The sequence below is a fragment of the Sciurus carolinensis genome, chromosome 16 (assembly GCF_902686445.1).
Source record: "Sciurus carolinensis chromosome 16, mSciCar1.2, whole genome shotgun sequence".
In the NCBI taxonomy this organism is placed as follows: Eukaryota; Metazoa; Chordata; class Mammalia; order Rodentia; family Sciuridae; genus Sciurus; species Sciurus carolinensis.
In genome coordinates this window covers 42,449,912-42,477,175 of record NC_062228.1, presented here as the reverse complement: position 1 = coordinate 42,477,175, position 27,264 = coordinate 42,449,912, and the positions used below count along the sequence as shown (strand labels likewise).

The 27,264-nt window shown below is 50.0% G+C and overlaps 1 protein-coding gene across 3 annotated transcripts; it reads right to left on the bottom strand.

Moving 5' to 3' along the window:
- Positions 1-675: 675 nt before the first annotated feature.
- Positions 676-25,304, bottom strand: Wtip (WT1 interacting protein). 3 transcript variants are annotated; one of them, XM_047529815.1, is made up of 8 exons: positions 24,471-25,304; positions 18,039-18,140; positions 6,555-6,652; positions 6,350-6,412; positions 6,052-6,182; positions 5,243-5,294; positions 4,610-4,678; positions 676-1,740 (listed from the first exon to the last, which is right to left on the bottom strand). In XM_047529815.1, exons 1-8 carry the CDS (start codon positions 25,132-25,134, stop codon positions 1,600-1,602), a joined length of 1,320 nt encoding a protein of 439 aa, XP_047385771.1. In that variant the 5' UTR covers positions 25,135-25,304; the 3' UTR covers positions 676-1,599. The 3 variants fall into 3 exon arrangements, with proteins under 3 accessions (XP_047385771.1, XP_047385773.1, XP_047385772.1); XM_047529816.1 differs by having other exon boundaries at positions 677-1,740; positions 6,555-6,622; positions 24,471-25,289; XM_047529817.1 differs by lacking the exon at positions 18,039-18,140 and having other exon boundaries at positions 6,555-6,622; positions 24,471-25,295.
- Between the last annotated feature and the right edge of the window lie 1,960 nt (positions 25,305-27,264).

The window sequence follows — 27,264 nt, the reverse complement described above, 5'->3', positions numbered from 1 at the left end:
TGAGGTCCTGCCTGCTATCCTCAGCACCACGTAATAATAAAATAAAGGTATTGTGTCCACCTAGAACTGAAAATATATATTTTAAAAAAACAGAAATGCTATTTAAAAAAAAACACCTCTGCTATAGTCTTCTGGTTTTTGATGAAGTCCCCCCTTCTCTGGAGGGACACTTTCCCCATCTCAGAACTTAATTACTGCATAAAGTACCTAATTAGCCATCACCAAACCTTCCATGTACTTGCGTCTCCCGCCCACTAGGGGGCCTCCCAGCTCCAGGTTTCAGGGACCGGCTGCCACTCTCCGGGGGGTCCTCTCCAGTGCACCCCGTTGCAATTCCTAGTGTCTCCCTCTTGCCAGATGAATGATTCTACAAGCAAGGCGACCTCCCCTCTAATAGTGGGCTGGTGGTGGAGGGGCACGAACAGCAGCCAAGAGGGGGTGGCACTCTCACAGGAACAGATTCATTCAGAGCGGTCCATGAAAACCCACGACAGTTGATCATGACCAGAGGCCCCACACAAGTGTCCAACACCACGGGTCAGTGAAAAGCCGGTCGCCAATGCTCAAGCATCTTTCAAGGAAAAATCTAATGTACATTCCCCAAAACTGCAGTTTTTAAGGTCACAGCTCTTAGGACAGTGACACACAACATCTCCCCCACTGAAGTCTGAAATGCAGGCACACACTGTGAGATTTTAAATGAATTTATACAAAAATAGTTAAGCTACAATATTGTTACCACCCCAAATCTAGCTACTTGATATACAAATAGGGCATCTGCGGGTCTGCTGTAATTTTAAGAAATAACAACCTCAGTCCAAGTTCTTACAAGAAAACTATATTCTTTTAAAGAAAATGAAAATATCCTCAAAGGAAAAACTTAATTTAAGTCAAATCATATCCATTTGTTGTGGAGCCTGGTACACAGTGCGCGCATACAGGTGGTTTCCCGGCAGGGCGCGCAGGCGCCCCCTCGCGGTCGCTCTGCACCAACACCTGCGGCTGGAGTTCTGCGCGAGCAGGTCTTTTCCAGAGGCTGAGGATGGTGGGGAGGGGCAAACCCCAAGCCAGGAGCCAGGGCAGGGGGAAATTGTGGCTGAAAACACCCTCAAAGCCCCCATGGCCAAATACCACAGTGTTCCCCACAAAAACAAGTCACCCGTCTCACCCACCAGCGGGCAAGGCATTTATGAAACACAAACCCGTGTGCCCTCCACCAACCCAGGCCTTCCGGACCACACCCTATCCCGGGGAGCAAGTTTGGAGGGGGTCCCAGGCCCCTTCCAAACCAAGGAAGGCGGACCTCTCCAGCTCTCCAGCCCAGCCTGTCCTGGAGGCTGCAGAGGCGTAGTGAGTCCTGGAATGGAAAGCTGGTGACTGGGCAGGGCACCCGAGGGAGGTGACTTGAGGAGGCACAGACGGTGAATAAATAGGAGTAGCTTCAACGCGGGGGTCCGGCCCCTGCGGACAGGCCAGCGGCTGGGCAGGAGTGCGGGAGGGAGTGTGGTGGCAGTGGCAGCAGGGCCCGCAGGGACACTGACTGGGCCACCCATGCAGCCCTCCCTCCCACACCCAAGCCCACGCCCAACCTGCCCCTGCTCAGAGCTCAGTGACATGCACAGCGGGTGAGGGAAGTGGGCCATGCCCGAGGCGCCGCAGATGGCAGCGACGACATAGAAGGTGGCCCTCCAGGGGATAGCAGCGGCGTCCATCCTCCCCACTCAGCTGCAACCCGCAGTCCTAGGAAAGAACACAGCCCAGACACCAGAATAAGGGGGGTGGGGCACGACTAGGACAACCGGCGGTCAGGGAGTGGGGACAGACCTGCAGGCTCTGGACAACATGCTGAAGTCTGGCTGGCACTCTGCCAGGGGCAGGACAGGAGCCCTGTGCTGACTGAGGTGCATCTTGGTGGATATGGGTTTGGCTCAGGGAGGGCGGGCCGGGGACAACTGTGGGCATCAGGCGATGGTTTAAAAACACACACACAAAAGCAGGTTTCCTCCCAGGAGTGCCGGTAACTAGAAGAGGACAGAGCTGAGCCTTAGCACAGGGCGGTAAGAGACTGGAGGAGAAAACAGAAGTGAGGGAAACCAAACCCGCCGGTCTTGGGGGCGAGGTGGAGGAGGCCGGTGGAGGAGAGGTGGCGGGTGTGGGGAAGTGTTCCAGATTCCACTCCGGGAGCACGCCCTCTGACGCAAGAGGCCTGGAGAGCGACCCCAGCACCTGGGGCGTAGGGCGCTGGTAGAAAGCTTGCTAGTAAGCAAGAGGGAGGCCTGGGTTAGAGCCCCCGAGAGCAGAAGGAAGTGTGACCCACAGCCCCTGAGACCCATGCCTGCCCCTCCCACAGGCCATGGAGCTGGGCTGCTGCCCTGAGGTCACAGCCTCAGGTCCCAAATCATTCATGACCCAGGACTTCTCCCTGTCCTTCCTGGGTCCTGCTGCTTCCCCGTGCCCACCAGAGAGGGAAGGAGTCAGGGAGGCTGGACCCCCAGCTCCATCCAGAGCCTGGGGCTGGGCCAGGGCAACAGCACAGCCCTCACGGCGCCGGCAGCCTGGCCGGCTCCCTGACTCAGCTTTGGCCACAGGCCAGGGGCTGTGGTCAGTGACCCCAAGGGGATGCTACGGCCCCTGGGATGGTTAAGCAGGCACAGGGACGCTGAGGCTGTTAGTGCTAGAGGGGAAGCGGTGGCCCCTCTGCAGGCCACGGCTCCTCATCCTGCTTCCCAGGCCCCCTGCAGGATTTCTGCTCCCACTGGGCCGTCAGCCCCACCAGAGCACCGCACTGCTCCCAACTCTCCTCGGGACTCGCAGCCAAGGCGCTCTTCCTGGTTTCCTTGCTGCCCCTCTGTCCTCCATTGTGGTCCCTTAATGACCAGTGCTCCTGGGGTTTCCTCCTTCCTCTACAACCCTCCCCGGAAGGCTCCATCTCTTCCTCTGCTTCCACTGCCATGTCCCTCTTCCCACAGTGACAGAGTGACAAGAATTGGATTTCCCCTCCCACCTTTGACCATAAACAAAACAGGCTACATGTATGAACAGTGACTCTCAGACCCAGGAGAGCACCTCAGGTCCCTGAGAGGAGGAGGCAGGGTGATAACCCGACCACTGCCCAGCGGTCGCCTTGGCTTTAGAACACGGGGAGGCCACGACGAGAGTTCACAGGGCAGAGTATCAGAGAGCCTCAGGCTGGTCACTCCCGAATTCCTGCCTCTGTTGGCAGAGTCTGAATTCCGGCACATCTAACAGTCTACGGGACCTTCAGAGTCTCCAGCTACCAAAAACGAGAGTCCTACACCTCCTCTCTCGCCCTTACTGCTGTAGCCTAGATGTGGAACACCCCCAGAGGCCCATGTGTAGGCCCCTGATCCCCAGCCCACAGGGCCACCGGAAGGCAGTGGAACCTTTAACAGACTTTAGGCCACGTGCGGTGGCACATTCCTGCAACCCAGCCACTCGGGAGGCTGAGGCCAGAGAATCACAAGCGGAAGGTCAGCCTGGACAACTTAGCAAGACCCTGTCTCAAAAAATTAAAAAGGGCTGGGGATGCAGCTCAGCGGTAGAGGCCTCTGGGTTGAGGGCATGCCTTCATCAGAACTTGTGGGACACCCCCCACTGGTACCCACTGCTTCTTCCTTGTTCTCTTTTGTGTCCCAGCCAAGGTGAGCAGCTTTGCTCCACCACACATGATGTGCCAGCACAGGCTCCAAATGACAGAGCCAACCAATCATGGACTGAAACCTCTAAAACTGTGAGCCAAAAATAAACCTTTTCTCTTTATAAAGTTGATTGTCTCAGGTATTTGTTTTAGTGACAGAAAGCTGACCATCACACTCACTCTGCTCAAGTCCTGATGGACATTCCCAACCCTCGACTCCTGCATCCAGCACCTCCCAAATCTAGTCCCTTCCCTGCTTTACTACCACTCAATTCTATCCGCTTCCCTGAACCCAGGACCACAACCTTGACCCCACCAGCCTCCTCAGGGCCTCCTTTTTCCTTCCATTCTCTGCATGGAAATGCGTGTCTTCTCTAAAATCCAGTCCTGGTCATCCCTTTTTGTCTCCACTGCCCCCAGGCTAAGTCCACATTCCTTAGTGCTCCTGTGTCCTTTTGTCCCCAGCTCCTGCAGACTTCTCCAGCCACACAAAACCACCCTCCTCCCTTTGTACCTAAGCACATTCTGCTTCCATTGCCTAGAAATGACCTTCTCGCTGCCTTCTTGGCTCTAATTATTCACCTTCCAATCTTAACTTGGTATCACCTGCTCCAGAAAGCCTTCCCTGATTTCCCAAGGCTGCCTCTGTGCTCTCTGAACGGCACCTGTCACCCTGGGCAAATAGAGCTGAGTGTATATGCGTCCTGTGCTGCCCCAGGCAGCAGGACTGTCCACGCTGTTACGACCCCAGCACCCCACATACTCTAAGTAGCAGATATTTGTTTAAATGAGAAAACAGGCTGAGAGAGCACATGCCTGAGGAGAGAAGGGAGGGCTCGCTGAGAGAAGACAGGGAGAATGGAGAAGCTACAGAAGAGGAGCTGGGCCAAGAAGGAGACCTGGAGAGGAGGGGACCACCCCGGCCACTGGCTCCGCGAGGGCCCGGCTCACCTCGCAGTGGTAGCATTCCACGTGGTAGTCTCTGTCCATGGACACCACACGGATGGTCGTCTCGCAGCCCTGGAAGAAGAGATGGACACGTGAGCTGCACCCTGGAACCTGAGGCCCACCTGACACCTGCATGAAGGGCTGCCATGGCCCGTGCACTCCACTGTGCGAGCACAGACCCCATGCCGACAGCACGACAGGTGTCCCTGGGTGTCACACGGGTGTCCGTGTGCGTGTGTGTTGTTTTCATTTCTGGAGGCAGGAAAGGCCACTGCAGCAGCCTGGGACAGAGCTCACGGGGATGAGCCCGGCCCTGACAGAGCTGCTCCACCCAAGGTGGCAGCTGCCTGACTTCCTCAGCCCGCAGAGTTCAACAGACCCCGGAGCCACCCGTCATCCACGGAGAAAGGAGTCGGGGGAGGCAGTGGGCAGCCAAGCAGCAGGGCCCGCTGCTGCCCTGGAACTCACGCCGGGGACATCTGCTTGGGCACATGCATGTCCTGTGACCCTGAGGGATGTGGAGCTGGTGTCATCCCTCCCACTTCAGTCTAGAATCTGAGGCAGGACAGGACAGGCAGGGCTGGGCAGAGGCCAGGGAGACCAGCATCTGACCATCTCCAAGTGAATGGTTCCTACCTGTGCAGGGAGGATAGGACGGGCACAGGAGGCACATTTTGGTGCAAAAACCCTGGAGGAACAAAGGAAACCAGAAGTGACCAGTTACATGACCAGAGGCCAAGGGCACAAGGATAGGTCCACCCGCTGCAGCCCCAAGACACAGCCCAACCAAGCATCAGGCCTTCCCTCCTCCTGTGGATGCTTCGTGGCTCCGCCATGCCTTCTGGGTCCTGCCCTTTCATCTGGCTCCCAATTCGCCTCCACCCTATCCCACCTCTAGAATACTTCAGGCTCGTCCTGCCATCTTGCTCATGCTTCCTGTGAGTTCCCTGCCACTTAATGTCCAGGTTTGGTCCACCCCGGCTGAGACCTCTGCAAGACCTGGTTCCACCCCGAGTACCAGGGGCAGATGGCCAGCATCAATTCCAAGAGAGGCAGCAGCACAGGACTGAGCTCCTAGGCCTGAGCCTGGAGCCACAGCAAGGCGAATGGACCGAGGGCACCAGACAGAAAGGAGGAAGGGTCTATAATGACCCAAGTCCCCACCCCAGGGAAGAGGCCCAGCCCTGAGCGCAGTGAGAGCAGTTAGGAGAGTCCCACACACTTGGAAGAGGGGCACATGCAGGCAGAGGCAGGAATGGCTGGTGGCTGAAGTGCCCGAGAAAGCGGGTCGAGGCAGACATCTGTGCCCTACCCCAGCCACTAAGTGCACAGGAGAGGCCAGAAGAGGAAAGCCCAAGAAAGGAAAGCAGAAAGGAAGGCCAGAAAAAGGCTCCCAGGGAGGCCGGGGAGTCAGGTGACGCCTGCTCCAGGCACCCGCGACTCACGTGTGATAGTCCCTGACGCAGTAGATGTTGTTCTCCACGTCCACGGTGAAGGGCACCCCGTCCAGGCACTCATTGCACACGGAGCACCGGAAGCAGCCGGGGTGATAGGACTTGCCCAGGGCCTGCAGGATCTGGGGGTGGGAGGCACTGAAGGGTCAGCGTGGGCGCGAGGCTCAGCAGTGCCCCTGGGGGAGGCTCTGACTCTGAGCCCCGGGCAGGTCCGGATCAGGTGAGAGGGTGGGGTCCTCAGACTCCGCCTGTGTCAGAGGGGCTCCCGGAAGCTGGGGGAGGGTCTCACCATCTCCATGATGAGGTGTCCACACACGCTACACTTGTCAGCTGTTTGCTGGAACCCGGAGTACTGGGAGGGGGACACAGGGTGCAGGACGTCAGACCACAGGGGTTCGCGCCCAGTCAGCACCTGCCTCCTGCCTCAGGGCTCCGTGCACAGAAGAGTCCCGCCCCTGCTCCCACGCGCACGGCCAAGGGTACCGCCGACTCACCAGGAAGTCCTCCTGGCAGTACACCTTCTCTCCCACGTTGTAGAACGCCTTCCCTCGAAGTCGTCTCCCTGTGAGGGTGAGGGGCGGGAAGGGGGACCCTGGAATACCGAACAGGATGGAGCCGGCTTCCATCTCTCAGCGCTCTCCTCCAACAGATGAGAAGGTGGATTATGGATGCATTTTTAAATTTCCCCTTAATGTTGTTATTATTATAATAATAGGCATTTCAAAAAATAGCGCACACTGTGAACAGAACACTGGCAAGAGATCGTCAAGGTAAATATAAGAACTATTTTTGTAGCTGGGTGTGGTGGTGAACGCCTGTAATCCCAGAGGCCGAGGCAGGAGGACTGCACATTCAAAGCCAGCCTCAGCAACTCATCGAGGCCCTAAGCAATTCAGTGAGACCCCCGTCTCTAAGTAAAAATTTCAAAAAGGGCTGGGGATGCAGCTCAGGGTTTAATCCCTGGTACCAAAACAAAACAAACAAACAAAAAAGAACCTTTTCTATTTGTTGCAGTGCTGGGATTAAATCCAGGGCCTCTCCCACATTAGGCAAGGGCTCTAATACTGAGCTACTCCCCCAGTTCTTTTTATTTTCTGAGATAGGGTTTTGCTAATTTGCCCAGGCTCACCCTGAACTTGGCAATCCTCCTGCCTCAGCCTCTCAAATGGCTAGGATTACAGGTGTTGCGCCTCTGTGCCCAGCTACAAAATGAATCTTCTTAATCTACAAATACTAGAAATACAACTCTTTCCCCCACTATGAACAGCATCCTAGTCAGAACAAAAGCTGCAGCTGAACTGGAAGCTGTCAGAGGCTCCCCCATCACAGTTAGGGGAAAGGTACCAGTTCCAACTAGAGGAAGTGGCGACCACTGGCCACCACGAGAACCAAACTAGCACCCTATATGACAGTGAGATATTACATTGTTTCCCCTTAAGATTTAACCTTGAGCTTAATGTTCTAGGCAATGCAAAAAAACAAGTGGAAAAAAAGAAAGGCAGTAAACTACTTGGGAGGCTAAGGCAGGAGGATCACAGGTTCAAGGCCAAATTGGCAACTTAGCAAGAACTTGTCTCAAAAGTTTTTGAAAAGAGAAAGGGATTTGGGCCAGGGATTTGGGGATGTAGCTCAGTGATAGAGTAGCCGTGGGTTCTTTCCCTGGTGGGGGGAGAAAAAAAAAAAGCAATGAAAAATAGAAAGGAAGAAATAAAACTACCTTTAATCACAAAGGACATAATTGTGTTGTACAGCAAATCTTAAGTAATCTTAAAAAAAAAAAAAAAAAAAAAAAAAAAGGCTAAGCAAGTTCAGCAAAATTGCAAGATATAAGGTCAGCATTTAAAAACCAAATGTCCAAATATATTTTTATATTCTAGCAACAAATGATTGGAATGATTGGAAAATGAACTCATATTTTTTAAAAACTACATTTATAATAGCATTAAAGAAAAGAACACTATAAAGAATAAATTTAAGGGGGATGGGGTTGTGGCTCAGTGGTAGAGCGCTTGCCTAGCGCATGTGAGGCACTGGGTTTGATCCTCAGCACCACATAAAAATAAATAAAATAAAGATATGTGTCCATCTACAACGAAAAAATATTTAAAGAATAAACTTATGGAAAGATGCCTATGACCTTATACTGTAAAACCAAACTTAGCTGAGAGAAATTCAAAAGGACCTACAATAGGGCTGGGGGCATAGCTCAGCAGTAGAGAGCTTGCCTACCATACATGAGACCCTAGGTACCACAGGAAAAAAAGAAGAAGAAAAAAGAAAAGACCTTTACAAACACAAAAAGATACACCATCAATAGGCAAGAATTTCCCCTTGAAGTTTCTGCAGGGAAAGGGCTGAGAGCTCTCCTGGATTCTCTTTTCAAGAACATTTGCACAGCAAACTACTTAGAAAACAGACAGTCCTCCGGAACAGAGGGCAGGTTTGTTTGCTGTCTAGTATTATAAACATAAAATCTCCCTCCAGGATAATGGTCAAGCAGCTTTGCTGGCAGCCTGTTACAAAATATTAGGCTTCTTGCTGGAGGGGGCGGGGCACGCCCTAATCCCAGGACTCAAGAGGCAGAGGCAGGAGGATCGCTTGAGCCCAGGAGCCCAAGAACAGCCTGGGCAACAAAGCAGACCCTGTCTCAAAAAAGAAAAAAAAAAAAAAAAAGAAAGAAAAAAAAAATTGGGGTTCCTTAAGCTCAAGGCTCCTCAGCTCTGGAAGACACCTACTATGTGTGCAGCATCTTCCTAGCCACTCTGTCAACTCTGTGGGACTCAAGGGGGAGGCAGGACAGAAGAGGACAAGGAACTCATGCAGAAAGTCTCTGACCACAGGCTCCTGTCTTCTGTGAGCATCACAGAAGAGAGGCTGGTTAACCTGTCAGCTTGCAAAGGATGGAAATCTCAGACCTTCACACTTCCTAACAGTCCTGGTCATGGCTTCAAATGTTATAGGATTAGTTTGTACCTAATGCCACCCAATCTAGGTCTCAGCACTCTTTTTATCTTTCTTTTTTTTTTTTTTTTTTTTTTTTTGTAAAAACTGATATGCCAACTCTAAAATTTATATTAAACTTCATTTAGGGCTGGGGAGTGACTCAGTGGTAAAGTGCTTGCCTGGCATGCATAAGGTTCTGGGTTCAAATCCCCAAGCACCAAAAAAAAAAAAAAAAAAAATTTCATTTAAAAACATGCAAAGAGCCAGGCATGGCAGCACATGTCTGTAATCCCTGTGAGTCTGGAGCCTGAGGCAGGAGGATCACAAGTGTGTGGCCCCCCTCAGCAACTTAGGGAGGCCCTAAGCAACTCTGTAAAATTTGAAAAATAAAATAAAATGAAAAGGGCTGAGGATGTGGCTCAGTGGTTAAGCATCCCTGAGAACCAGAATAGCCCAATCTTTTTTTTAGTAGATTTTTTTTACCTTTATTTTATTCATTTATTTTTATGTGGTGCTGAGGATCGAAACCAGTACCTCACATATGCCAGGTAAGTGCTCTGCTACTGAGCCACAATCCCAGCTCCCAAATAATCTTGACAAAGACTTATGCTACCTTTTTTTTTTTTTTTTTTTTTTTTTTGGTTCCAGGGGATTGAACTCAGGGACAGAGTACATCCCAGCCATTTTTTATATTTTATTTAGAGACAGAGTCTTACTAAATTGCTGAGGCTGGCAATCCTCCTGCCTCAGCCTCCAAGTCACTGGGTTTACAGACTGGCTTATGCTACCTATTTTATAGACTTATAGAACAATCAAACTAGTATAATATTGGGATAAGGAGACCAAAAAGATCAATAGAACAAGGCTGAGGTTGTAGCTCAGCGGTAGAGCGCTTGCCTAGCATGCATGAGGTATTGAGTTTGATCTTCAGCACCACATAAAAATAAAATAAAGGTATTGTGTCAATCTACAACTAAAAGAAAAAAATTTTAGAAAAAGATCAATAGAACAAAATGAAGTTCTAAACACAGACACAAAAATATTTCAACAAATACACAAGGAGGAAAGTCAAGTCTTCAGCAGATGGTGCTAGAATAACTGTACTGTTATGGAAAAACAATAGAACTCAATCCCTTAACTCACACCATGCTCAAAAATTAATATGAACTGGTTTACCAACCTAAATATAAAATCTTGCAACCTAAAGCTTCTAGAAGAAAATTACAGGAGACTATCTCAGGAGGACAAAGACTTTTTAAGTCACAGAAAGCGGGCTGGTGACATAGCTCAGTCACAGAGCATTTGCCTAGCATGTGAGAGGACCTAGATTCAATCCCCAACATCACAAAACTAAACAAAAACATCAAAGGACATCATTAAAAATATTTTGAAGATTCGCACTAGAGCCAGGAATGATGGTGTATGCCTGTAATTCCAACAACTCAAGAGGCTGAGACAGGAGGATTGTAAGTTTGAGGCCAGCCTAAGCAATTTAGTGAGACTGTCTCAAAATAAAAAATTTTAAAAGAGCCAGAGATGTAGTTCAATGCATGCCTAGCATGTTTAAGGTCCTGGGTTCAATACCTGGTACTGCAAATAAAAAGAATCACACTAGGGCTGGGGAGATAGCTCAGCTGGTAGAGTGCTTGCCTTGCAAGCACAAGGCCCTGAGTTCGATCCCTAGTACCACCAAAAAAAAAAAAAAAAAAAAAAAGAATCACACTAGGAGAAAATATTCATAAAACTGAGCCAGGATCTGTGGTGCACATCTGTAATCCCAGTGGCTCAGGAGGCTGAGGCAGGAGGATTGCCAAGATCAAAGCCAGCCTCAGCAAAAGCAAGATACTGAGCAACTCAGTAAGACCCTGCCTCTAAATAAGATACAAAATAGGACTGGGGATGTGGTTCAGTGGGCAAGTGCCCCTGAGTTCAATCCCTGGCACCCAAAAAATAGATAAATAAACAGGGAGATAAAGAGATAAGTGGATAAATAAATAAAACATGCATCTGAAAATTTGTATCTTACTATATATAAATGTATTAAAAACCTATAATTTCATCATTAAAAGACAACTGGCACACAACTGTAATCACAGTAACTCAGGAGGCTGAGGCCCTAAGCAATTTAGAGACACCCTGTCTCAAAATGAAAAATCAAAGGGGCTGGGGGTGTAGCTCAGGGGTTAAGTGTCCACAGGTTCAACCCCCAGTACCAAAATAACAATAGTAATTCCCAATTCCAAAAAAAAAATGGCCAGTAGCCTTAAACAGGCTTCCCAAAACATATATTAATTAATGTTTAACCTCATTAGTCAGTCATCAAGGAAATATAAATTAAAACCACAATGAGATACCATTAAAATGGTTAAGATTAAAAAGACAAAAATGCCAGTTGTTGGAAATCCGTAGACTAGCCCAACTCTCCTACACTGCTACTGGGAGCCTAAGATGGTACAACCCCTGTGGAAAATAGTCCAGCAGTTTCTTATAAAGTTAAACATACACTCACCCTATGACCCAGAAATTCCACTCCTTGGAATTTACTCAAGAGAAATGAAAACATATGTCCACCAAGTGAACTCTACAAGAATGTTCACAGAACACTCGAGTGTCTATCAACAGTTCATGGATAAACAAACTGCGGTGTATTCATACAATGGATTCCTATTCAACAATAAAAAGGAGTGAGTTACTGATACATGAAGTGAAATGGATTTGGGGGAAAAGGTGTGCTCAGCAAAAGGAATTAGCCACAAAAGTGGAAGTCTTATGCAAACACATTTATATAAAGTTTGGAAAAGACAAAACTAATCTATAGCTAGAAATCAGAATACTGAGCTGGGCTCAGTGATGCCCACTTGTAATCGCAGCTCTTTGGGAGGCTGAGGCAGGAGGATGGCAAGATTGAGGCCAGACTCAGCAACTTAGACTCTGTCTCAAAATAAAAAGGACTGAGGCTGGGCGTGGTGGTGCACACCTGTAATCCCAGGCACTTGGGAGTCTGAGGCAGGAGGATCGAGAGTTCGAAGTCAGCCTCAGCAACTTAGTAAGACCCTGTCACTAAATAAGATATGAAAAGGGCTGGGGATGTGGCTCAGTAGTAGAGTGCCCTGGAGTTCGATTGCTGAGAAGCAACTGAAAAATGGCCAGATGGACATTCCGAGGGGGCTTAAAGTTTCTTGTATCTTTGTTAGGGCTGTGAGCGTACACATTCACCCACAACCTTTTTACTGTACTCCTAAGGGCTGGCGGTCTGACTCTGAGGTGGGCACTTGCCCTCTATCTACCTAAGATCTGTTTCTTAGACTGTATGTAAGTTGTTCTCAACTAAAAGTAAGCGAATGCGCTGGAGGTGTCTCAGCAGTACAGCGCGAGCCTGACATACACAAAGTCATGGGTTTGATCCCCGTCGCCACAAAAATCAATTCATTCATTCATTGACAGTTGGCAGGGAAGGGCAAAAGGGAATCTTGTGGGATGGTGGAAATGTTCTAGGAGATCTGGGTGGTAACAACAAAAGTATATACATACTATGTAAAAATGTATCAAGCTGAAATATACGTAGGATCAATACATTTTTCATTTTAAATACTGACCAACACAAAAGAAAGAGACAATCAAAAATGTTGAGGCAGGCTGGGAAAAGTTGTTTCCTATAAAAAGACATTTTTAAAAAATGCAGTGGGGCAATCCCAGCGGCTCCAGAGCCTAAGGCAGGAGGATCATGAGTTCAAAGCCAGGCTCAGCAAAAGTGAGGCACTAAGCAACTCAGTGAGACCCTGTCTCTAAATAAAATATGAAATAGGGCTGGGGATGCGGCTCAGTGGTTGAGTGCCTCTGAATTCAATCTCTGGCACCCCTCCAAAAAAAAATTTTTTTGAGGCAGATTTGAAAAAAAAAAAAAAAACAAAAGAGAACATTAAGAAATACAACGATCCAATCACTGAAGTAGAAAACTCAACGCAAGAGTTAAATAGACTACTAAACAGTTGGAGAGAAAAATCAGTGATCTAGATTTCAGATTTTAGAAGAGAGAGCTGAAGAAATTAAACAATACAACAGGGAGGGTCGAGGGCGCAGCTCAGAGCCAGGGCGCTTGACCAGATAGACGGGAGAGGCCCAGAATTCTGTCCCCAGCACCAAAAGGAAACAGAGTAAAAATACAACAAAGGGAGATAGAGATGGATAATATGAGGTGAGGTTAAGAGACAGACACAGCTGCACTACGCGCCGCGCCGGGGAGGCAGCAGGACCGCAAGAATGGGAAAGCCTCATACTTCTCATTTGGATCCTAAAAGGAAATAACAGAGAATAAGAGAGAAGCAATTTTGGAAAGTAAAATAGCTGAGATTTTCCCCAACTCAATAAAAGCCTTGAATATTCAGGAATCACGATGAGTCCCAAGCAGGGTGAAAAAAGGAAGACACACCTGAATACATCAAACTATAAAAACGCTACATTTTCTGTACTTTAAATATGCCGGGCGGTAACCCGCGGAAGGGGCACGTGTGGTGGTATGCTGCTCTGCTGTCGCTGTTGCTCCTTTCTTCATGGTACAAGTTCTAGGCTGGGGCTGGGGCTCAGTGGTAGAGTGCTTGCCTAGCATGTGTGAGGCACTGGGTTCGATTCTCAGCACCACATAAAAACAAACAAATAAAATAAAAGGTCCATCAACAACTAAAAAAGTATTTTAAAAAAAAGTTCTTTTTTTGCAGCACTGGAAATTGACACCAGGGGGCGCTCTTACCACTGGACTACATCTCCAGTCCGCCCTGCGGCCACTCATTTATTTATACTAGGAATTTAACCCACAGGCACTTCACCACTCAGCCACATCCCTGGCCCTTTTTATTTTTTGAAACAGGGACTTGCTAAGTTGCGGAGGCCTGGAATCTGTGATCTTCCCGCCTCATCCTCCTAGGTGGCTGGGATTACAGGCCTGCTCCACCACACTGACGAGTATTTAATTCTAATGCAGCCAAAATTGTCAGTCTCTGCTTTTACATTCAGTGTGACTGAAGAAAAACAAAAACAAAACAAGCTTTCTTACCAGGAGACTGGCAAACAAATATACGCTTCTATCCTACTCCTATAAGTGTCAAATCTTTCCTGCACCTGGATTTGATTTAATTTTCTTACCTGGGTGACCAATGTTTCCAGAACCATCTACAATGCCGCCTCTATCAAGTCTCCATGTGGGTCTGAGTCTGTTCTGGGCTCTCTATTTTGTCCCACTGGTGTATTTGTCCTTGTACCAACACCACATGAAAGTAACTGTTATGGTTTGGATCTCATGTCCCCCGAAAAGCTCACATTAGGCAATGTGTCAGTGTTTAGAGGTGAAATGATTATATTCTGAGATCTGTAACCTCATCAGTGGATGAATCCACTTGGTCAATTAATAATTTGAAAGGACTACTGGGTGGCAACTGTAGGCAGATAGAACGTGGCTAGAAGAGGTGGGTCACCAGGGGCATGCCCCTGGATTATATCTGTCCTTGGCTCCTTGCATGCTCACTCTCTGCTTCTCGGCTGCCAGGAGCTGAGAAGTTTTTCTCAGCAGTACCCTCATGGCAGGGGAACCCTCCCACCATGATGTTCTGCTTCACCTCAGGCCCAGAGCAATGGAGTCGGTGGACCACGGACTGAACTTCTGAAACTGTGAGCCCAAAATAAACTTTTCTTCCTCTAAGTTGTTCCTGTCAGCTATTTTAGTCAAAGGACTGAGAAGATGACTAACAGTAATTAATGTAACTCTGCAATACATATTGATACCTAATAGAAGGTCCCTGAACTTGCTCTTTTTCTTAAAAGGTCTTCTTGACAATTCTTAGTCTTTTGTTTATCCATTTAAATTTTAGAATTACCTTGTCAAAGTCATGAAAATCTGCTTAAATTGGAACTCCAATGCATATATAGATCAACTTAGAAAAAACTAACATCTCTACACTATTGAATATACCTATACAAAATTACGTATATTTATCTTTGTCCGCTTCCATGACTAGGTTGTCGATGAAAAAGTTAAATATAAGAGTCATTGTGTTTTCTTGATTTAAAGGTACATTTTTCTAGCTAGGCACAACGGTAATCCCAGTAGCTGGGGAGGCTGAGGCAGGAGGATCTCAAGTTTAAGGTCAGCCTCAGCAATTTAGCAAGGCCTAAAGCAACTTAGTGAGATCCTATCTCCAAATAAAATATAAAAAGGGTTGGGGGGGACTGGGGTTGTGGCTCAGTGGTAGAGCGCTTGCCTAGCATGTGTGAGGCACTGGGTTCGATTCTCAGCACCACATATAAATAAATGAGTAAAATAAAGATCTATCAACATCTAAAAAAATATTTAAAAAAAAAAAAAAAAAAAAAAAAGGGCTGGGGATGTGGCTCAGTGTTTGAATGCCCTGGGTTCAATCCCTCCTACCAGAAAAAAAAAAAAAAAGACATCAGAATTTAGCCACACTATTGGCTGCTTCTTTATCAAAGACCCTGAACTGGCTTCACATCCATGCAAAAGCCTGGATTTCTTTTCCCATGTACAGCGTGATTCAGATACTCAGGCAAGTCTGCCAATCAAATCACAGCATGCCCATCAGCCACAGGGATTGGTTCAGGTATGTATGTGTGAGATGATCTGGTCAATGAGATACAAAGAAATTTGCTAGGTGCCTTCTGAAAAAGAAGTTTCCCTGCTCCCAGACAGTGCCCGGAAGAGATGCCCCACTTTTCCTCCAGACCACTGGAATGAAACTGAAGTCTCAAGTTGCTACCTGGACATCTCACCGCTATGAGAGAAGTTGCCCTAAGGATGAACCCCAAACTATGGGCAACCCTGTCAGGATAATCACAGGACCTGAACTGCTGGAACAAACCCTGCCTGCAGGCAGATCTATCTCGGCACTCAGAGCTGAGGCCTCTTCAGCAGGTTCCCTATTCTCTGCAGCTGACAAAGCATCCAGAAAATAGTGAATCCAGAGAGTATTATGCGAAGGTACAGAAGGAGTGTTCCATGCAGACCTAGAAAGCAATTAGCTCAGGCTGATGAGGAGCTCCCCAAGGGAACTCAGTAGAAAGTGATTAATGGAACATTTGGTGATTAAGCGGGGGAGGACCCTGAAGATAAAATAAAGCAAGGAAATAAAGCATTATAGGAAAGGCCTTTTTCTTTTTCCCCAGTACCAGAACTGAACCCAGGTTGCTCTACTACTGAGCTATAGTCCTAGCCCTTATTCATTTATTTATTTATTTGTATTTTGAGACAGGGTTTCATTAAGTTGCTGAGCCTGACCTGAACTTGCAACTCTCCTGCCTCCTAAACTGCTAATATTACAGGCATCACTGATACCAGCCGACTAGGGAAAAAAAAACATTTTTTTTAAAAGAAAACCTCCAGGAAAAGTAAGACTAGAGAAAAGGGGGATGTAACCACAGTATGCCTAGTTCTACAGTGAGTAATATTTATGCAGCCCTAGTAATATAAACTCGGTTGACTGACTTAACTGGAGGGAAGGGGGAACAGGTGGTACAAGACTGTATTCCTGGGGCTGGGGTTGTGGCTCAGTGGTAGAGCGCGTGCATAGCATGTATGAGGCACTGGGATCGATTCTCAGCACCACATAAAAATGAATAAACAAAATAAAGGTATTATGCCCATCTACAACTAAACAAAAAATTTTAAAAAAGAATCTATTCCTCATTATCACAGCTCAAATAAGTAGATCATATCTAAGACTAATATTTCCAGAAGCAGCAGTTTATGCTACTTAGCGGTACAGAGGTGTCTGATAGAAGAAACTGCTAAATAACACTGACAGGCTGCATTTGGGGAGTGGAACCAGGAAAACTTAAGTGGTTTTTTTGCTCATGCAAAAATACTTCCCAAACCAGGTGTGGTGGCGCACGCCTATAATCCCAGTGGCTCAGGAGGCTGAGACAGGAGGATTGCCAGTTCAAAGCCAGCCTCAGCAACTCAGCGAGACCCTGTCTCTAAATTAAAAATATCCAAAGGGCTGGGGATGTGGTTCAGTGGTTAAGTGTTTCTGAGTTTAACAACAACAACAACAACAAAAAACTTCTCAGCACATGCCTATAAAACCCAGTAACTCGGGAAACTGAGGCAGAAAGATCACAAGTTCAAGGTTAGTCTCAGCATCTTAGCAAACATTCAGCATCTCAGTGAGACCCTGTCTCAAAATTAAAAAGTTAAAAAAAAAAAAAAAAAAAAAAAAACAGAACTGGGGATGGTGGCTCAATGGTAAAGTGCCCCCAGGTTCAATCCCTAGTAAAGAGGAAAGGGGAAAAACAAAGACTTCTCAGAACTGTTTAATGTAATACTTTGCATACATTATTTTGTAATAAAATGTTAAAATATTTAGCACAAGCAAATAAAAGATGTCTGCTTCAGGGCACGGTCTGGAAAAACAGTGGGAAAATCAAGAGTAGAGATTTATTAGGGTGGCTGGACTATCGTTACTTTTTTAGTTTTATAATTTTCTCTAAGTTAAATTATAAAATTTATAGTTTATACTGTGTGTAAAACAGGGACAAAGGTAAAGGGCAGGGGGGGCTGGAGTCGTGGCTCAGTGGTAAAGCGCTTGCCTGGCATGTGTGAGGTACTGGGTTCGATAAATAAATAAAATAAAGTCCACTGACAACTAAAAAAAAAAAAGATAAAGAGCAGGAAAAAGAATATCAGCTCTATGTCCAGATGGACAGAAGACTGTCGCTGACTTCATACCTGCTTCCTGGCAGACATCAGTACCCTGCACGGGATGGAGATTCCAAAGCGCAGGACCAGAGAGACGGCCTTTCCTTACATCAGCAAAAGACTCCTCAGGGGCTCCATGGCTCCCCGGCCAGGCCCTAGCAAAGCCTGCGCCTCCCAAACAGGCCAGGCCAAAGGGAATGGAGCCACAACCCATCTGCACGGTAAGACTGTGACCAGCCTACTCCACACCCCAGCCTGGGCCAGAGCCGGTGGTCCATCTGCTTAGGAACTGGGTGCCTGGGGGGTTCAAGAGGACAGGGAAGGGGTTACCTACCGCAGGAGTCACAGATGAAGCAGTCGGTGTGGTACAGGCTCCCCATCGCCTGGCACGCCTGCCGTGCTCCATAGATGCCAAGCCCACACTTGATGCAAATGCCTAGGGGAGGAGAGGCAGGACGGAGCAGTGGTTGGCACCAGGGACAGTGGAGCCAGGTGGACAGGCATCTAGCTCCCAGTCCTGACGCCTCCCACCTGCCTGGCCTTGGGCAGGCGAACGTCTCTAGGCCAACATAACTCAGCCACTAAGGACACACGGGGACCATAAAGGAAACCCACTCCTTAGAGTCTGTTACCATCGCCTAAGGGTTGGAGAGCACCCGATACTGAAGTGGACCACACTGCTACTAAGACGCACTGATACCTAGAAACGTCATTCTAAGCCCTCACTCTTGGACTAAGGGAAAATCCTTTCTGCTGTCTGTGAACCAAATCGTACTCTTCAGAACAAAAACACGTGTTTTATGACCCAGACACAAAGAATGAAGACCACCCAGGTACACCCAGGGCATCACCCACCCTCCCAGGTCCCCTCTCCTCATCTGTACCACGGACCCCACATCTCCCTTCAGTCAGCACACGGACTTTAATGGCCCGCCACACAGCCCACTGGCGCTGGAAAAATCCTGCCATGGACTGAAGTCCCCTCCCCCAAAGAGCCTGCATCCTAGCGGAGGAGACAGACAACAGCAGTTAATTAATAGTCAGGTGGAAGCTCCGGGGAAGCCCGGCATGAACCTGTCTAGGGGCCAGGAGTGCAGCTCAGTGGTGGGGCGTGTGCCCGGCATGCCGAGGTCCTGGGTTCAATCCCAGCACCACACACGTGCAAGAGTATGTCCGAGTGTGTGCATCTTAAACACAGTGGTCAGGGAAGGCCCTGCTGACGAGGTGGTATTTGAGCAAAGACGTGAAGGAAGTAATCTCCATCACTGTGCAGGTATCTGGGACTACTGGATGGAATTGGGGACCACTCCTAGTTGTAGGTGGGGGAGCAGGGGTGCCCAGGGGGTCTGACAGTGGGCGGAAAGGAGAAGTGACCAGGAACACCAGGATGAAGCCTGGCTCCAGCCCTGGGGCACCCTGACCAGCCTGCCTGGAGATCCAGAAGGCAGCCCCCACGACACTGCAAGTCTCCCTCGCGGAGGTACTCAGGGTCCCCTGTGTCCCCCAGGGCACGAAGACAGCTCCGCCTATACTCCGGACCTAAATCTTCTCCAGGACACACCGCTGTCCCCCTCCCTCCTGCTTTCTCATTTTATGGACTAAGCATCCCTTATCTGAAATGCTTGGGTCCAGTGTTTCAGATTTCCAGATTTTTCAGATTTTGGAATATCTACACAGACTTTAAGCTTCCCTCATCTGAAAATCTAAACTCTAAAACGCCATATTCTGGAACTTTTTTCTGGGGGGGGTGGGGGGCAGGGGTGATACCAGGGATTGAACTCAGGGGCACCGAGCCACGGAGCCACATCCCCAGCCCTATTTTGTATTTTATTTAGAAACAGGGTCTCACTGAGTTGTTTAGCACCTCACTTTTGCTGAGGCAGGCTTTGAACTTGCGATCCTCCTGCCACAGCCTCCGAGCCACTGGGATTACAGGCGTGTGCAACTGTGCCTGGCCCTAATTCTGAAACTTTTTGAGTGTCAATTTCATGCTCAAAAAAAGCTGTGGATTTTAAAGCATTTCAGATTTTCTGGTTAGGGATGCTCAATCTGTAAGATCATGGTCAAGTCTCTCATGCCTTTAAAAACAAAAAACAAAAAACAAAACCCTCCCTTCTTCAGCAGCCACTCCATTCCCCCTCCCCTCAGGCAAGAAAGAGAGCTTGGTGCACTCAGTCACCTCCTAACTGCTCGAGTCTGCACTTTCCCATCTGATCTCTCCTTTTTGATTTCCAGGACATAACCTACACCTGGCTTTCTGGATCTTCTCCTTTCCCAGCTCTCCTGGTTACTCCCCTGCTTGGTCCTGGCCTCTGAGGGGTTGGGAGGACCAATTCAGATGCCCACAAAACCACACAAGAGCTGGGGAGGGTGGTTTGCTCCCAGCTACTCAGGAGGCTGAAGCAGGAGGATCACAAGTTCAAGGCCAGCCTCAACAACTTAAGGAAACCTTGTCTCAAAATAAAAAGTAAAAGGGTTGGGGGTGTAGTTCAGAGATAGAGCACCTACCTAGCATGCACAGGATCTGTGTTCAATCCCCAGCACCACAACTAAAACCAGGCAGGAATGTACAGATGGCCTTGTGGGGACCCAGGTAAGTGATCCAGCTGCCAGAGGTTGCACCCACACCTTGGTTCTATAGTTGGCTCCAAGGTGAGATGGCAGGCCCAGAGGCGAGAGAACCTGACTTTTCAAGAAAAGCTAGACATCTAGATCTGTACCTGAAATCCTTCTACTCTGAAATTAATTACTAACTTAAGTGTTTTGAAAATGCAGAGACCAAGCCAACCCTAGCTGCAGGTCCCTGTGTGTGGCTGAAGCCTCACTGGTCTCCCTGACACCCTGCCCAGGGCTCCAGATGCAACCCTGCAGCCTGGACTCCCAAGTGCTGATCCGCCTCCCAGAAGGCCCCAGACACCCCATGTCCAGACTGAGCTCCAGACTCCCCCAAACCACTCTAGATTGCAACTCCCCCTCAGGAGATGGTATGTTCCTATACCCAAGTTCTGGGTTCATCAGGTGTGTGCCTCACCCCCACCTCCAATTTGGAACCTCTGTTCCCTAACCTTGGTTTCACTCCTACCCCTCACTCCCTCTGGCCTGATTCAGAATGTGATTCCCCAGGCCCCCCAGCCTGGCCCCCAGTAACCCATCCCCCAAACTGCAGTCAGACTTCCCATTCTTGTTCATCAGCTTTGAGAATCTGACCTTGTCATTTCCCTGATTAAGCTACTGGAAAAACAGTGAAAGGTGAAAAGAATAAAACCTGGGTGCTTCTTGAGAAACTGGACAGAGAGGTGGATAAAGCCGGGAAGATTCTCTTCTATTCTGCATGAGTCGTTCTTGCATTTTATTTGATTTTTCTCTAAATATGTACATGTGACACTTTAATAAAGATATACTGAAGGAAAAGAAGGAGCATGAGACACCCAGAAATTAAGGGATCAGGACACTGTGAGGAGAGCAGACTCCACACTGTGGGGTACCAGAGTGAGATGCAGACATTCAGGGCTGGGGCATGGCACCACCAGTGTCCAGTGTGAGAGGTGGGTCAGTCAAGAGAGAGGAGACAGCAGGTGGCTGCGGGGAACAGGAAGGCATTTAAATGAGCCAAGATGATCTCAGCAAAACACTGGGATAGGAAGAATGTAGGAAAGGGCTGGGGCCTCTCTCATGGGGTGTAGCCATGTAGATTCGGGAGTCTTGTTTTTACCTTTTTTTTTTTTTTTTCTTTTTCTTTTTAGTGAAATACCCTTGTGCAAATTTATAGCAGAGGAAAGCTGAAGGAGAAAGTGGAGGTGAGAGATAGAGGACCCTTATCCTCTTAGATGGCAGAAGAGAGGGGCTGGCGGTGGACTGGAGGGAGCCTGGCAGGAAGGAACAGGAAGCTGGTGGAGACAGACTGTTGACCACAATATTCTGCATGAAGTGGAAAGCAAGGGTGGACATCAGAGGAGAGAGGAAGGGTGCTGAGGAAATGGAAGAGCAAAGTGACCACGTCTCAGCGAGACTGGCGGCTCCACAAGACCAATGAGGTTAAAGACCAAAAATCTGCCCCGGGCCTAGTAGCATCCTGCGAGTCCCTCAGAGCCCAGAGGAGCAGCAGGAAAAGGGGCTGACTCGCTGACTGGGAGCCAGGGTCATGCTGGGCAGACAGCTGAGAGGAATCTAAGGTCGTGGTGAGAAGCAGCTGCAGTGGAACTGAAGGCTGCTGGAGAGAAGCAGAAGCAGGGTGTGGTCCCGGAGTGGGTGGCTAGAGAGAAGGCAGCCAGGCCACCAAACTGAAACATTCTGGAGGCTTGAGGTTGTTGACGGGCTAGTGGCAGGGAAACTCGGGGAGGAAAGAGGGAAAGTTCCAAAGACATCACTGAATGCAGAGAGCAGCCAAGAGGTCAGCTGGCACCAGAGCTGAAGAGAAGGAATGAAGGATGGCACAGAGAGAAAGGCTCGGTGCATCAGGTGTCTCGAGATCACTGGTGCTCATGCTGCCTGTAGACTCCTTTAGTAAAATTTTCTATTATTCAGGTTGATCTACCTAATATTGCCACTTTTTTTTTTTTTTTTTTTTTTTTTTTTTTTTTGGTACTGGGGATTGAATCAAGGGGTGCTTTACCACTAAGTCACATCCCTAGTCCTTTTAATTTTTTATTTTGAAGACAGGGTCTTACTAAGTTGCCCAGGCCAGCCTCAAACTTGTGATCCTTCTACCTCAGCCTCTAGAGGTACTGATACTACAGGGATGTGCCACCCCACCCTGCTGGAAATTGCCACTTTTGTACCTCCAAACAGTCCAGTGTCATTAGAACCATGCAGCTCAAGCAAATGGTTGCTAATATTTTTTTAAATGCTACCAAAATCTCAATTTCTGGCTGTTCTTGGTGCGGAGCACAATCTATCAGTCCCCTCAGGCTCCCATGTAGCTACAAAGCTGAGCCCCAGCTGCTCTTTAGAAAGGATGGTCCCCTATCCTCTACGATTTTTACCATCAGCCCCTTCACTTCCAATGTCACCTGCTGGGACTAGAGCCACCCAGAGTCACATAAAGATTCCAGGTGGCCATGGGGACCAAGAGACGAATCCCTCACCCAAGCTCTGCAATACACAAGGGACAGAAAAAGGCCACTACTTTCAAGAGAGCACTGGAGAGTGTTCCTCTTCAGAAGATGGTCTGGGCTCTGCTGCTGGCACCTGCCTGGCACAAGAGGCAACAGCTCCTCATTCATCTCTCTGCTACCAGGAGCCACCAGACCTGCCAAACCACAAGTTCTCACCCTGATCTCTCACATGGGAGGAGCTCCCATCTCCAAAACAGGCCAACCCTTTAGTGCACACTGCCCTTGACCCCTGACCCCTCTGGAACTACAACCCCTGGGACCTTCTTACATCCTCCTCTGCCTCCTTTTGCTCACTTTCTTCTCTCTGCCTGGAATGCTCCCAGCTGGCCTGTGATATACAGCCTCCTCATCTCTCAAGATCCAGTTCAGGACCCGGCGCACAAGTCTAATTCCAGGGATCCAGAGACTGAAGCTGGAGGATCCAGAATTCAAGTTCAGCCTTGGCAATTTAACAAGGCCCTAAGCAACTTATTGAGACCCTGACTCAAAATTTAAAAATATAAAAAGGATTACGGATGTGGCTCAGTGGTTAAGAGCCTCTGAGTTCAATCAAAAAAAGATCCAGGGAGGGGGCAGGGGGAAGGAAAGATGGTGGAATGAGACAGACATCATTACCCTATGTACACGTATGATTACACAAATGGTGTGACTCTACAACATGTACAACCAGAGATGAGAAGTTGTACTCCACTTGTGTACAATGAATCAAAATGCATCTGCTGTCATGTGTAACTAAATAGAACAATTAAAAAAAAAAAGAAGAAGAAGAAGAAAGATCCAGTACAGGGCAGTCCAGAATTGCTACCTCCTTTGAGTGCAAGAAAGATAGAAAGAAATCCCAGGACAGGCTCATTCCCAGGCTTGACAATCACCCTTGATAATCACCTGTCTAAAGCCAGGGGCCTCCACTCTCTGCCCTTATCAGGAAGGGAGGGAGGGAGGGAGGGAAGGACACTCTCTCCCCAGGCCATACAATATTTCTGCTGCGCCCCCACCTCACCCTGAGTTGTTGAAAGGCATGAGAAAGCCCGTGAGGGGCTGGGAAATAGAGGCTGTCAGAGACTAGTGGGATCTGCAAATTCGTGGAAGCACAATTCCTTTTGGATACATATCCACAGTACAGCCCCAAGCAGCCCAGTGTGCCTGGCTTGGTCTTCCTCTCCCGCAAGGTGGGCTCTTCACCTCCAGCCATTAGCATCCCCACAGCCTCGGTCAGGGGGTGTCCAAGGGTACCTAGGGTACTCCACCTCCGTGTTCCTGTCCGCACCCCCATACTGCTGGGGGACGTCCCTTTTGCTGATCACGAAGCATCAGGTAGGGTAAACAGAAGCAAGTGCCAAAGGTTAAAAGAAATAGCCAGGAAAAAAAAAAATAGCTTATTCTGCCTATCGACCTGATTTTTTTCTCTATATCAGAAACAGTGCATCAACTTACTTTGCCAGAACCCGTTCTGGCGGGAGACCTGGAGATTTAACTGCTGTTGGGAATAACCTAGACCTGGCAAGTCACAAAACGTCGTAGGCTCCCCAGCCCCACGGAAGACACAGCTTCTTAATCCCGATGCCTCTTCCACCGCCCAGTCCCTGGCCCACCCGGAGCTCTCCTCCCACCCAAGCCCGCGCGCGGAGGGCTGCGCGGCCCAGTTCGCTCACCGAAGTAGTCCCGCGCCGTGCGCGCCTCCAGCGCCCGCTCCAGCTCTCGGGTAAGCGCCTCCAGCCGCCGCTCGGCCGCGCTCGGGCCGCCCTCTCGGCCCGGGGGCAGCTGCAGAGAAGGCAGAGGGAAGGGTGCCGGCCCGGCAGGCTCCGGGGAGCGAGCCGGCGCAAGGCAAGAGCCGGGCAAGAGCAAGTCGGCGTAGGCGCCCGCCGAGCCGCGGGAGCCGAGACTGGACACGCTGGAGCGGGCACTGCCCACCGACGACGGACCTGGGCCCGGACGCAGGTCGGAGCGGCCGGAGCGTGGGCTGCCGTGGCGTTGGTCGTAGCCCAGGCTGATTCCGCTGGAGCGGGCGCTACCGCCGCCGCCACCGTCGGAGCCCGCCAGGCTGACCCGCGGGCTGCCCGCCGGCTGCGCGCTAAGCTCGGGAGCCACCGTGCGCCGCGGGCCTCTCTCCCCGCGGCTCAGTCCGTCCGGCCCGGCCTCGGGGCCGCCGCCTCCCTTGCCTCTGCGGCCCAGTGCCTGCGCCGCCTCCTCTCCCGGCCCGGGCCGCGGCCCCCGTCGACCCCGGCCCGGAGAGTCGCCGCCCGGCTCCAGCTCCCGCAGGGCCAGCCCAGCCAGGAGTAGGGCCGCCTCGTCCACGGCCGCCCGGGAGCGCTGCATGGCCCGGCCCGCCGGCCCTAGCGCGTCACCTCCGCCTCCGCTTCCCGCCGCCGCTCCGGCCGCGCCGCCGCATCGTCCGCCCGAAGCCCGGAGCCCGCCCCGGGACCCCTGGGCGCGGGGCGGGGCGGGGCCGGCGCCGGGCCGGGGTCGCTCCGCCGGCCACGCGCGGGCCAAAGGACGCGGCGCACCGCTCAAGGGCGCGCGCGGCGGAGGAATGTGCGCTCCGAGGCACTGGGCCGCGCCCCCTCCTCCCCGCGGCCGCGCGGGGGGCGGAGGGACTCCTTTGCGGGGGGCAGGAATGCGAGGAAGGAGACGGCGCTGCGGCCTCTGGAATGTGGGGGGAGTGGCGGCGGCGGAGCTGCAGTGTCCGCGCTGCGCCGGGTGCTTGGAGGGGCGCGGAGGCCGCGCCGGGACGCTGGGGCGGGCGGCTTGCAGCTGGCTCTCGGTGGTAAGGCTGCCAGCCGTGGCGCCGCGGAGAGAGTCCGAGGACTGTGGTGCGCCCGGGCCGTCGGGCTTCTGGAAAGATTCCGGATTTCCGCAGGCCGAGCTGGAGAAATTACTCCAATCCCAGTTGGAGTAATTTCTTCAGTAGACAGACGTTTCCCACATTCTCCCCCATCTTACTTCCCAGCGCCACTTCGTTTTCAGGCGCTGCAAGCTCAGCCTGTGCAGAGAGCGCTGCGCCTGCACCGACACTCTAAAAACCCTGTGCATCTCGTGCAGCTGCGCCCTTAGGATCTTGCATGAACCCGGGACCCCCGGCCCGTCTCCGTGCCAAGTGGTGGCAGCTCACTAGCCTCGGGCCCCTCCTGACTGTGGGAAAGGCGCCTAGAGCTAGAAGCTGCGGTTGGTTGGGGACTGATCCATGTGCTGGGTTGCTGTACGCAGGCCCCTCGAAGGCCAGGCCGGAAACAGGCCTCAGGCTCAGAACCAGTGGGCAGCGAGCCTCACCTGTGATTACAACAAGGAGTCACTCCTGCTGGAGGTGTAGCTCAATGATAGAGCGCTTTCCTACCACGTGCCGGCGGCCCTTGGAAGATGGGACTGAGGGAGAATGCCAAAGGAGGTGAGACTCCTCCCTTTTGCCGCACCTGCCCAGTCCTCTGATTCTAACTGTAGCTCAAAAGGGTGCTCCTAAAAGCACTAACGCGGCGGCAGATCCTGGGACACATACAGCCATAGAGGCCACCTCCATGAGAACGAGAGGTGACTAGAGCTTTGTCCCACAGAACAAGATCCTGTTTTTTTTTTTTTTTTTTTGTTATTGTTGTTGTTTGTTTGTTTGTTCGTTGAGACGGGTCTCGCTAAGTCACCCAGGAGGGGCTCAAACTCGTGAGCCGGCTGCCTCAGACGCCCAAGTAGCTGGGATTCCAGGCGCGCATCACGCACCTGGTGACTTGTCTTACATTTCAGACAGCAGTGGAGAAAACTGGTGAATCCAGGAAGACTTTTTCTTTTCCTTCTTTCCTTTCTTTCTCTCCTCCCTCCCTCCCTTCCTCTCTGTTTTCTTCCTCCCTCCCTCCCTGCCTACCTGCCTTCTTTCCTTTCCCTTCCTTTCCTTTCCTCCCTCTCTCACCCCTCCCCCCTTTCTCTTTTGGAAGACTGTCTAGAGTGGAGAAATTCCTTCACTCTTTTCCAGACATCTTTGCTCAGAGAATTCCAGGAAGGCACCTCCTGTATCTCAGGGACAGGTAACTTGCGTGGGGAATTGCCCTGCCCAGATTGACCAAGGCATTCTGGTCTCAACATTGCTAAGGAACCAGCTATTCTGGTAGTGAAGCACAGTGTCTGATCCCAGCAACTCCCAGGGCTTGCAGAACTCCAGCCCCTGCCCCACCCCAGCACAGGGACAAGCAATTTAAATCAATTATCACATTTCACTGATTATCAGCCATTTAAAAATAGTGGCAAATCTGTGTTGAAGTAGTTGCACACATAATATTGGTATAAATTGGTATGACTTTTCAAGTTCAGGAATAACAATTCAGTGGTTATCAACATTCACACTAAATAAAGCAACGAAACCAAAACCATTCATAAGCAGTAACACTTCTTGTGAGAAGCTATTCTAGGGAAGCAACCCAAAATACAACTTAAGGACAAAAGTGTTTGCCACAACATTATTTGCGA

Coding starts and splice junctions, on each gene's coding strand:
- Wtip (XM_047529815.1), bottom strand. CDS start 25,134: ATGCAGCGCTCCCGGGCGGCCGTGGACGAGGCGGCCCTACTCCTGGCT. Junction 18,141..24,470: donor CACGGCGCGGGACTACTTCG/GTGAGCGAACTG, acceptor CTCCTCCCCTAG/GCATTTGCATCAAGTGTGGG. Junction 1,741..4,609: donor TGGAATGCTACCACTGCGAG/GTGAGCCGGGCC, acceptor GTTCTTTCCTAG/GACTGCGGGTTGCAGCTGAG.